General features: G+C 42.6%; 1 protein-coding gene across 1 annotated transcript in view; it reads right to left on the bottom strand.

Moving 5' to 3' along the window:
* SHANK2 (SH3 and multiple ankyrin repeat domains 2) overlaps window positions 1-12,382 on the bottom strand; it is a gene marked incomplete at its 5' end in the record, with an annotated part of 40,646 nt that overhangs the window by 15,097 nt on the left and 13,167 nt on the right. The window contains 2 exons of the mRNA XM_010147605.1: window positions 255-387; window positions 1,731-1,861. Coding sequence (XP_010145907.1) covers window positions 255-387; window positions 1,731-1,861 — 264 coding nt within the window. The remainder of the gene's footprint in view (window positions 1-254; window positions 388-1,730; window positions 1,862-12,382) is intronic.

The following is a 12,382-nucleotide window of genomic DNA, read 5'->3' as shown; positions in this document are numbered from 1 at the left end:
CCCCGCCCTTCTCACTGCCTTTCCTTGTTAGAGGGAACAGTCGAAAGAAAGGAGTTAAATTGTAATTCCATAATACTTGCCTACTGCAATCAAAGCAGAATGTGGAAATTATAGCATCTTACACACAGATTTCTTTTTTCCATGAACTTTGTATAAAAATTAAGCAGTCATTCACTGAGGTAAAGGTGCTGGAGAAATATGCTTTAAGAAAGAAGCAAAGTTACTCAAAGTATGTGATTAATGCACAAACAAACTATACATGAGAAGCATTTTACCTATAGATTTTTGTCTTCTCATTGTACCCCGAGGTATACCCAGAAAAGGACCTTGAGGACTCCCTGGTACAGTGGGTGTCATCACAGCAATACCCTGTCTCTCATACATGGACTACAAAAAAGCAAACAAAAAACCCCAGAAGCATTAAAGCATGCAAGTCTTTCTCTCACATGTCAATAACTCTTCTGTCATATCTGGTAATCCACTATCCCTTTTTTCTTAGAATTCTTACGGAAAATAACAAATGTGGTGTTACTTTGGGAAGGAGGTGGAGAGAAAGGGAAGGCTGGGCGTTATTTACATGCTCATACAATGACAACAGCTGTCAGTGGAGTTAGTCAAAATTATTTACAAAGCAGTATGTCGAGTTCCCAACACACTTTGTGTGCCATAAGGAGAATGAAGCGTGAACAATTGCATTTTGCTTCATTCGCTTCCAAAAACCTAGCCACACACTGCATAGGTACCAACGTTTCCCCTGCACCAAGCTGCATGCTCCCTTCGCTTCTGAAGAACAGACCTGCTCTTTCACAGACTCAGGGTGTCTTGTGCAAGGTTACACTGGCAGTCAGCATCTCAGCCTGGAACGGAGGAATGCCACCTGAATCCCAATACACTCAACTGTCCTTGTAAGTCATCAGAAAACTACTTGTTTTCTGCCTCTTAGAATAGCCAAATTAGGGCTATTCTATATCTCCTCCATCCCAAGCTGCTGACAATGGAAAAGTGTTTGTTGTATCAGGACAGATGCTCTTTTGGAGGGATGGGTAATGGAAAAATACATCTAAAATGCAATAACCCCAATTTGTTTTCCACATTCGAAGTTCTGTATGAGCAAATGTGCAATTGAGTAATCCAATTTCAGAGGCCTGGAATTTAAATTTTTAAGATGTGCTATAGTATTAATGCCAATTCTTCCCTTACAAATCATCATGTATTATTTAATCAAGGTATTATATTTGCCATTAGGAATAATAAAACACCTGCTGCAGAAGAAACCTTCATGTTAGTGGAAATTATGTGGCTACACTAACTCTGCTGCCGAAACTGAACTAGCACAGCTTGGTTTTCAGCAAAGCTTTTTAGCTTGGGTTTAGTGTTGCGCTGATGCCTTCAATTTCCAAAGTTACTGGCACCTCACCAGCTCAGACTACAGGCAGAACAAGTTCACATCTGTTTGGATAACACCGAGGTAGCAATGTTGTTGATGTGATGGTCTCAGAATAAATATAAGGATATAATGAGAAAAGTTTTATGGGGGTATGTAGACTCTTCTCTTAAAACCCGTTATTAGAAATACAGAGTAGACCATGCCTCAAAAAGACAATAAAAGCATAATGAGCATATAAAGCAATCTTTGTAAATTAGTTTCTGTTGTATGCCATGTACGCTGCCAAAAGACCCCCTCCAGTCAGTTGCAGAAATGAAAGCAGTACTTCATAGCTACCACTCACATTCATGTCTGTAGCTGAGGGAAAACATCTACTAGAAGGCCGCTGTTTAATAGTTGCCACTCTTGAGTCCACAGTTGCATTGTCTGCAATTCTTGATGGCTTGGAAACTGGTACTATTTCATCCACCTTATCTGTAATATAAAAGTATTCAGTAAAATAAATATAATTTGTCCACAACCTGAAAATTTAAGTATTGCAAGGTCAAAGGAAGATATTTACTTTTCAAAAAAATGCAAAGAAAAAGTTTTTTTGGCATTTTAACAAGGCAACGCTTGAGCATTGTAAGTCGTGCAAGCCGAGCACTTTTTATTGCTGCTACATAACATGCATGCTTTAGTTTTAAGCCTGCATGCATTTAATGTTTACTTAGTGTGACTCGAAAAACAATCCTCTTCTTCAAACCTTCAAAATGTGAAGGGAGAATATCTATATAGAAATGGAAAGAAGACCTTTAGAAATAATGAATCTGTACAGCACTGTTTCAAATAGAGATAAGCAGACTGTACTTAGTCACCAGAATTTCAGTGATAGTTTGGACAAAAACAAGTATTCCAGAAGTGCTCTTTTATGCCTATTCTCCTCAAGTAATCACATTCTAATTTATTCACACCCTTGGATTATTAGATTAGCATTAGTAACGGCATCATTTGTTTTAATTAAACTTTTATATGTATTTTATACTTTCATAACTGCACAGTCTGGGAATGTATTTAGATGTGGTCAGAAACAGACCAAATAGGCAAAGTCCAAATCTGAACAAGAGCTTCAACATTTGAATTTGTGATTCTGATCTACCATATGACATGATGATAAAATATAGGGAAAACTTTAATCGAGATCTTCCGAAGTTCAGAGTGTGAGTTTCAGCCCCGTCTCCAACTCTGGTCACAAACAAGGTTCATCAGTATTTAGTAGATATTGTTACTCCCTCAGACTGAAGACCTCAAAGCACCATATAATCAACTAATTCTAGCCTGACAGCTCCTTTACGGCCGCCTCTACTACTATGAAACTAAGGCATGGAGAAGTTAAACGAGTAGCCTAAGCCACCAGAACAGCTCGATTTTTGAACCTGTGCTAGCATCCAAACTCGAATTATATCAACGGGCTTCCTTACTACACCTCCCATTGCATTCGCTTTCCTAAGAAAGCACAGACTGCACTGTAGCATCTTAATTTAGCATCTCTTCCTTTGAAGTTTCACCAAAGTAAAAGGCTTAGTTATATAGCCTGTGGTATGTATGTGAGTGAAATACATTAGCCTGGCTCCTAGGATTCCACAGTGTGAGTCAGAGCAATGTTACTTTTCAGCAATTAGATCCACCTCCCAAATGATTTATTATTTGCTTCAGCAAACAAGGACAGCTACTTCATTAGCATTCTACGGACTTAAAAAATCCCCAGGTTTTTGGTGGTCTAGACATGGTGTTACTATGCCAAATATCAGATTTAGGGATTTAGGTTTTACCTCTCATTGGAGAGCAGCGCACTCAGGGCCCTGGATATGGATATGGATGGGAATAAGGCAGGAGGAAAAAAGCTTTTGAACCCTCCACACAGTAGATCTTGCTGATGCAAGGATGATATTTCAAATGGGAGAAGAAGAGAGGGAAGAACTCTTAGCCTTCTGGTTAGGAAGAAGGTTGTCCCATAAGTGGATATTTCAGTGTCACAGAGGGTCAGGGAGCAGGCAGGAAAGGAAAGGTTGAGCAGAACCAGTAAGCTGAACACTGTTGAAAACTGTCTCACAAGAGTAGTGTTGCTGTTTCCTTTCAATTGAACTTAGCATTCAGTTATTTTCATTGGTCTGCTTTATTATTGTGTGTTTTAAATCATCAGTGGAAGGAGAAAAGGAAAAAATTCTTAAAATCATCACACGTATTCAAAAATAAAACAAACTCCAAGTCACATTTCATAAGACTTTGTAATACAAACTTCTGAAAGAAAAATATCTGCACTTCTGCTCAGCAAAAGGCATCTGAAAATAATGGTGTAATCATGAACATTTGACCTACACAGCAAAAATATGGCTAGACTGTAGAATCGTACTCAGGGGATCTATCACCAAGAGCTTCAACTGGGCAGAGATTTACTGTTAAGTCTCTCCCACCCTTTTTATCATCCCAGAAGCCAAACAACTGGTCTTTGGGATATAGAAAGAAGGCAGTTCTTGAAACTGAAGCACTAGGTATTAAAAATCTGTAAATAAGAACTATAAATGTACCATGTAAGAACTGATCCCCTTTATTTTTAACAGACACATGTAACCATATACCCATTCAGACAACAAAAAGCTACAGGGAAGGAGAGATGAGGCTACGACAGACACTTGAAAAGCATGAAAATATTTGGGGATGAAACATACATACCCTCCAACTGCACTGATTTTGCTAGACAATACTACAAGTCAGATCCTAATTTTGGATCTGACCAAAATATCAGTTGGTACAAATTCTTAATACCATCTACTATTTCCAGTTGGAAAAAACTTTGTTTTGCATAAGTTTATTGCTGGTTTCTTGTCTGTAGATGGGTTCTCAGTCCTTCTCACCCTATAGCTGCTCCCATTCAAGTGGTGCTTCGTGCCTTGCCAGATCTAGCTAAAGCACTTAGAAATGGAATAGGAGAGCAGTTTAAAGCTTAAGCTGCTTTGCAAGGAACCCTTTAGGGGTTCCTCACATAGTATTTCCAGCAGCAGCACTGCTACATCTGTGCAGCTTCTTCTTTTGCTCTACTGCTTTTGATCAGAAAGCAAGGTAGAGTGGAGGTTGTCATTTTAAATCTACAACAAAAATTTCAAAGCTACAGAAACAGCCAGTGTGTTGAACGAGATTTATCCTAAACGGCAGCAGCTACGTGGCGGGTCCTGCAGCATACGTCAAAATCTGAGCACCTGGCCGCAACTGCACCACACTTTTGAAGTGAAAACACTGTGTAAAATAAAAACATTCTCACTGTATTATCAAATGTGCTAATTAGGCCGAGAAAATTAACTGGCTGAACTGTATTTTATTGAAACTCATCCAAAAGAAGTAAGATGTAAGCATACGGGACGAACTTTCACCTGCCTTTGCCTTTGACTAGGCTGTTCATATCCGCAGAACCAGTGTGCAAACCAGGTATGCATCGGGAACGTGTTCGAAAGGCCGCACAGACTGGAATAATTGGTCAGGCTTACTAATCAGCTTCTCTCCCAACCTCCTTGCGATCTTAAGCACTCTGCAGCATGCATTTCTCATACCAATGAGAGGGGAATCTTACAAGCTTGGGTTGGAAATTCTCTGAGGATACCTTTACAAACAGTCTTAACAAAAGAGATATAAAAAAGACACACAGAATGAGTGCAAAAATTTGCACCTGGTGTAGCAGTGTGTCGACAGTGTGGCCAAAGAAGCCCACCTCCAATGGTATTCTTAAAAGGAATGCAGCTGGATGTAGGTGGAAAGAAAGAAGGATTCTGTAGAGGAAAAAGCCTACATTGGAGGTTGGCCATGCCAGCTGCATTTCATCGGTAAACCGGTCCTTTAGCAAAGTACAGCCACAAGCACACACACATACACACTCAGAAGGGAGCAATTTGTGGCTGACTGGTAGAAGAACAAAGTATTATATCTGCTTTATTTTGAATAACTCCAGTCTTGCAGAAAGACAGGGAAGAAGAGTCGATGGCTCACTGGACAGAGTGCAGCTCAGTTGTAATCACAGAAGAGGATTTTTAGGCCTACAATTATTCTTTAGTATTTGCCAGAGGAGGAATTCATCACTGCTTTGCCATATAAACTCTTCTGAACCTTTACAAGAAGTTACAATGGCATGTTGAGAGTCAAACACAGGAGCCATGCTACACCTGTGATAATTAGTTACCACCGCTCAAGGGGCTCCTGGTAACAGCATCCTTTCGGAGAACTGTCAGGGATACCACATGTATAAGCCAGTCTGATGCCTCAGCATGCATATAGCAATTTGAGTGCCACTATATTAAATTCCCCCGAGAGAGGCAGCACCAACAGATATAACAGAATTTATTGCAAAGTGCATTTCCATCTGCCCTGCGGGTTATCAATCGCACCCATGCTCTGCTCAGGGTGCCAGCCCTCAGGAAATTAGATGGCCTAAAGGCACAGAACGTAGTTGCATTTTATCAGCATGTAGGTCGTTTCTGATGAAAAGCTCGTCATCACAGACATAGTAGCACAGTACCCAACAGCATGTCATGACTTTTACATTCTCAAGAGGTCTGGCTGCTAGGCAAATTGCTTTTTTTTTTTTTTCCCTTTTTCTTAAATAATTAATATCTGTCATAATTACAGGGGACAGTCTCCTCCTAGTAGATTTGTTGCAGGAGATGGCTCTTATCCCCGTGGAACACATTGCTTAGTGACTCCTGTTTCAGATCCCCAGACTCTCTCAGAGGAAAAATTATAATGCTGCCCATCAAACCACCAGATCCATCAGAAAAGGAACTTTGAAAATGAGAGTCAGGTGTCTAGATAGATCTGGTGGCACATCACTATTCAGGCCCCAAAAGATAAGTATGAGATATGATCCTGGCAACATTACTTATTGTACGACATAGCCAAGACATGTGGATTAGCTCCACCGAGGGTCTTAGAAAGTGAGCTTATCAGACCCACAGAGGATAAGAATGATCATGATCCAGTACAGGCTAACCCCAACACCTCAGGCTGGCATGCCAGAAACACCAGGCAAAGACTGATCGAACACAGTTTTGGAGGCGAGTATTGCCAAGACCTGTATACTTACCACCAAGTCCAGAATGCTTGCTCAGAGGGGATGGGATAATGGAGAAAGAAAACTCAAAAAACAGCTGCCTCAAGAAATGACTTGTATTTGTAAGAAAAGCAATGAATGCCTGGCACAGAGTAAAAAAATGCTCGTATGAAGTTAAAGTGAAAGAATAGAGGCAAATGTTCTTCAAATACCAGCAGCACACATCGTTAACAGTGCAAATATAAACTACAAAATGTTAGACTAATCTAGTCAGCCAGAATACAATGTTAGCCAATGTAGGAAATGGTTGAATTCTGCCACTGATGGCCTTATGGCTAAGAATTAAAAGGACAGGCACATTAAAAAAAACCCCTAAAAATCCTATGGTGTGGTTATTTTTTCTTCCCTCCCCCTTTTGCCTGGCGTGTCGGCATGGGCAACGAGGCCCTCTCGGTTATGGCTCTCTGCAGCCGGCCACTGCGACAAGGCAGCGTGGCCTGCGGTGGTTCTCGAGAGTCGCTCGTCCCTTCGGCCCCTGGTAAGCACACAGTGGAGGATGCCACTGCGTCCTCACCAGTCCATGTCGAGGCACAAGTTAACTCAACATGGGGGGTGGCTCTTTGGGAGATGCGTGTTTCAAGGACCTGTGTCCTTGGCTGCTTGAGGAAAGCTAAAATCTCTGACAGGTAGTTATGGATGGCTCTTGTGGAGGTAGCCACAATGCCCAGCTGCAGCTCCATACGGCCCATGGACTGTGACATGAGACCCATGGACTGTGCATGCTCCCTCTTGATATTTTCCAGCAGCTGCACAATCCTACTGTTGGTTTCCATCAATAGCTTCTCTCCCTCTGTTAGCTGGGGCTGCCCCCTCCAACCCCGATCTCTAGGGACAGGCTCAACACCACGGTGCTCTTCATTCATTTCATCATTTCCCTCCTCCTCAGGAGAGTCACTTTCAAACTGAGGAGTCCTACTGAGAGACTGATCCCCGGGAGACTGTATGTCCATGGTACACTCCGGAGTCCGCGCTGGTGTTTGAAATCCCTCAAAATCCTCCCCAACGTTGCTGTGCGTTTCAGATGAGGACAACGGCCACTGCCAGCTCTCTGTGGTCCTGGCCGGCGAGTCTTCGTCAGAGGCAGGCACCGAGGATTCCTGTTCTTCGGCCGGCGTGGATGGCGAGCTCCCTCGGTGACGGCCGGCTTGCCCCGAGGATCCAGGAACCTCCCCATCTTGTTCCCCAGTGACATCTGGCAATCAAATAGAGGAGCAACAACCACTGTATCTGAGGCCAGGCAGATGGAGGTATCTACATGCATTGGACAACACATAGAAAGAAGCCAGTTGGGAAGCCAGAGTGTATGTGTTTGGGCAAACGGAAGGGCGGACTAAAGTTTAGTGACTGCATTGGGCACGTGGCAGTTGATGTTATTAACCACTTTTGGTATAAATGCACACTGTCCTGTACCCATAACACACACAGCCATGCTGCATCCCAAGGCAGGAACTACCATTTCACCTCATCGTGACTGTGACAGGAAATGTCAGTGAACCTATCAAGAAGCTCACCTATGCACTGCAGTGGTGTCAGTCAGAAATCCCTGGGACGAACTCAGGGCCAAGTGTCCAATGGAGCTTCCTGGGGTGCCAGATGTGCTCCACCACTGGCTGAGGGCAGCCCTTTGTTGTTCTGAAGCACTGCTGGCTATCTTCGCTTTTGTCCGACGTCTCACGTCAGCCCCACCCCCAGTGCGCTCTCTCCCAAATCACTGCTGCAGCATGAGGGTGGCCCCCCACGGCATTTATCCCACGAGCAATGTCCTCCCCCAACATTTGCCAGATTTTCTTGTTCTTTTCTCCAAACAGTAGATAATGCTGTCTGAGGGCATTGCTCACCAGGATCAAATAGTTTCCTGAAAATAAACTTAGTTTAGCCCTCCCCTGGCTACCTCCTCCCTTGCCTGAGGGCACATGGTAGCAATCTGGGTGCAAGTGCTTCCCTGTGGCAGCTTAGTGTGCAAAGAGGCATTGTTACAGATGTTAACGAGGAGGGTATTATGTATGTGCTTGCTCTAAATCCTCCCCTACATAAAATGCACGCCCAAAGGCTAGAAATGGCTAAGCTTTTTGCACCCACAGTGACCACTGGCTCAGAGCAGAGCGTGATCTGCCCAGCACCATTCTTGATTACATGAAAAAGCAGCCCTAACTCTCACCCTTTCTAAGCTTCAGATAAAAAAATGAGTCCAGTTTTCTTCTGGAGGAAGGGCGGGACAATGTGGTGATCAGAAATTAACCTGGGGTGTTCTGGCTGAACTGTTGCCGTAGGGAAGCCCAAAGGGCCTGCAATCCGCACGCTCAGGCAAGGGACGCGTGAGGGGAGCGCGGCTGTCGCTAAGGCCGTGACCTGGGCCGTGGTAAGGCCGTGACTGCTGCTAGCTGGCTGGTTGTACTGCCTACGCTACAGTGGTGTGAATGCTCGAGCAGGGTCATGCCCACCCTCTGGCATCCCAGTCTTAAAAGATGGTATTCTTTAAGGATTAATTTCTGCTCTGTGAAATACTTTATATGCTGCTCTTCAGACCTCAGTTTGAAGCTGTAAGCTTACATCTGGAAGGAGGTGCTGAGGTCACGTTAAATGCTACTTCTGGTTCTGTTTATGAGTCAGGGGTTTTTTGTTTGATTGCTTATTTTTAGGCTTTTATTTTACATGGTTTTAAATGAAAGATCCTTCTGACGAACCCGAGGATCCCTCCTCCTATATATCCATCCCTGTCTACCCTAATGTGGCACTCATTAATTCAAGTGCCTGCAATATTATACTGCTCTAAAAGGGATTCTGTGTGGCCTAATATAACTATGCTTTTTTAAAATGCTAAAATAATGGCTATTATTTGTGCATTTAGCATATTCACTACTTCAAAATATTTACATTCAAAGTATTTACATTCTCTCTGTGTCTGGCTGGACTATCCAGTTGCATGTTTTATGGAAAGTGAGGATGAGATTGTATTTGTAAAAAGGCATGAGCTCCTTATGAAAATGAATTTTAGGGACAAACTGTCATGCAATCATTGGCTCTTCCACTCCATGGAGATTTGAAAGGGACTGTGTATCAACCTAGCTGGAATAACTGCTTCTTCCTTTGCAGTTCTTATCCCCTTTGCATAATACAGCCATAGCTGCAATCCTTCATTAACAAATCTCTCTTAATAACTACAGTGTAGGACCATGAAATTACTTCTCAACATTTTCCTATTTGAGTACACATGAAAAAAAAAATGAACAAAAAACCAGGGGACCTATTTTTACCACACATAGCAAACACACATTTCAGTTAAACTCTATGGAATTGGAGAAAGATAAGGGATCATATATATTCATGCTGGTAGAGCCACTGGTCATACAAAATGACTTTGTATTTCTTCTGACATGTCATCAGAAAGTTCCCTGTATTTGAAAACTCCATTTTCCTGACAAGTGTTCTAAACAGAGCCCATCTAGCAACTGGTAAGTAATAGAACCAAATTAAAATAAAGTAAAAAATGGAAGCAAAACAAAATAAAAAACCTCCAAACCCCACATTAATTTATGAGTACTTCTGTAAATAGTATCCCTGGGTTTAGTTTGTTCAGGTTTGGGGGGGATCATATAATTTTTGTTATTTGTGCATGTTTACACATTTGCCAGAGTCTCGTGAAGCAAAGTTTCTCTAGAAAAGCATAATAAATTTTTGCAAAGTTCCTAATTCTCTATGAAAATTTACTGCTTGCTGTCCTCCTAAACAGTATTTTCAGCCTTTCAGAGCTGAAAGAACAGCAGCTGGCATAGGTGACCAATAACACAAATAACAAAGGGTACAAGCAAACAGTCCGTGAAAACCCAGGGGCAGAAAGTTAATTGTGGAAACTCCTGGCGAATACTTATGAATAATGAATACATTGACAAGTTTTAGGATGGGTTTGTTAAGTTGACTAGCGATGAAAAGGAGGAATATTCGTAACTGTTATTATTTATAACAAGGTGTTCAACAACTCTAGGTTACAGTCCAGTTTCTGGAAGATTTGTGAGGTATTGACATAGGGCATGGGGAAACCAAGGGTGCGTTGTAGGCATGGCCTTACACAAGCTCTCGTTCACTACAGAGCAATCATGGGAAAACTGCCTGAAGGTCAATGGCTGACACCACCTTGGTGAATGTGTCAGTCTCTGCCCAATAAATCCATTCCACGATGACCAAAGGTCGCCTTAAATTCAGACTGGATCTCGGTAAGAAGATTGCACCAGTGGCGAGGTTGGTGCTGTGGAAAAGGTGTGCCAGATACAGTAAGGGCACTGGAAAACTTGGTTTGGCCAGAAACGGTCCTTATCAGCCAGAGAAGAGGCTGACTGCTTTGAACAGCTGCTGACAGGAGGAGTAATGGATTAAAGCAGGCTGAGAGAATTACCTCAACTAACTTCCTCATCTCCTTGGTAAACGTGTGACTACACAAATAAAAAAGAGAAAACAAGAGAGAGGGCACTAAGACTGTCAAGTCGGAATTGGCTATGGACCAAACTATGTTTCTAAGTGGTTGATATTACTTGGTTGTTAATTGGCTTAAAAAAATCTCTCTCTTTTAAAACCAAGCTTTAAATACAATGGGTACAAAGAAGCACAGCTCGCTTCCTTAGGTGTGAAGCAAAGGGGAGAGGTCAGATTCTATGATCTTTATAGTTGTTTCCACCTTAAACACCATTCCTGCATGCAGCACTTTGCTCACAGCGATGTACACAATTTACAGGCAAAATAGGTCACTTATGTCTCTTACAGGTATCTTTATACCTAGTGATACCAGAAAACAAAGTGGCAGTCTCCAAAGCTGTGACTTGCTTCATGTTGCTAACCTCTTGTCCCTTGCTCTGACGGGGAATGACTCCCATTTTGATCCTTAAATGCCCAAGTAAGGGAATCAGAAAGGAGCATGCATATGGGCTAAAGGAATTATAAACATCTGCAAGTCAGTGACCTACTGCACTTTAACTCCGGTGTTTGATCACTGTGAGTACCATGCAGTTATTTCAAAAAGTCACATGGAACTCACAGGTTTATGAAGACTGGTTTTTGTCTTACCTCACTGATCCTGTTGTGTTTAAAGAAAAAGTGAGACCTGTTATTAAAGTGGCCCATGTAATAGTAGCTAGTGAACCTTTATCCAAGTCCTGGCTATATTCCTATCTTTCCTGTTAGCAGGTGCCCTGTTTCTGCAGCAAAGCCCGTAACTGGCTGCCTGTACGGGTGCTGGGCACGGGGCTGATAGAGAGCTGGGTCTGATGTGTAGATCAGCAATTCCTCCTCATGGCCACAGGAGAACTGCTTCATATTGGTGCATGCAGGGGTGACCTGTGGTATGCCCAGTCCTGTCCGGAACATGGCAACTAGAAGCCAGGATTATTCCAGCCTTTAGGTTCATGAATGTGTCCATGATTTTGGAGCACTGCTGTACCGTGCTGTCTCTTTGCACCACAACATTCCTTACCAGTGAGAGTCCTTTAAGTTTGTTATTAGACATATTTAGGATTGTAGCAATTATTGGGCTGAGATACACAGAGAACTGACCAGCCGACTCAGCTGTAGGGATAGAGGACTGAGACAGAGGCCAAGAACAGAGCAGGGCTTTGGATATAAACAAACTTTAGAGACATCAGAGGTATTTCTTTAACTTTTGTTCACTGAAGAACATTTGAGATTTATGCCTGTGTTGTGCCTTACCTGCCACTTGGACTGGCAGTTGATCCCTCCCCTGAGATGTGCTGCTCTTTAAGAATCCCTCCTTTTGAAATCCCACCATTTCTGTTTCACCTCTGCTACTGGATCGTTGCCTTTTCCATTATCTTTCCTTTTCAGATTCCCCACCAGTGGAGCTGGACGTGAGGGGT

Source organism: Eurypyga helias, unplaced genomic scaffold, assembly GCF_000690775.1.
Source record: "Eurypyga helias isolate BGI_N326 unplaced genomic scaffold, ASM69077v1 scaffold10392, whole genome shotgun sequence".
Classification (NCBI taxonomy): Eukaryota; Metazoa; Chordata; class Aves; order Eurypygiformes; family Eurypygidae; genus Eurypyga; species Eurypyga helias.
The sequence above is the reverse complement of the archived record's forward strand: the minus strand, read 5'-3'. Positions and strand labels throughout refer to the sequence as shown.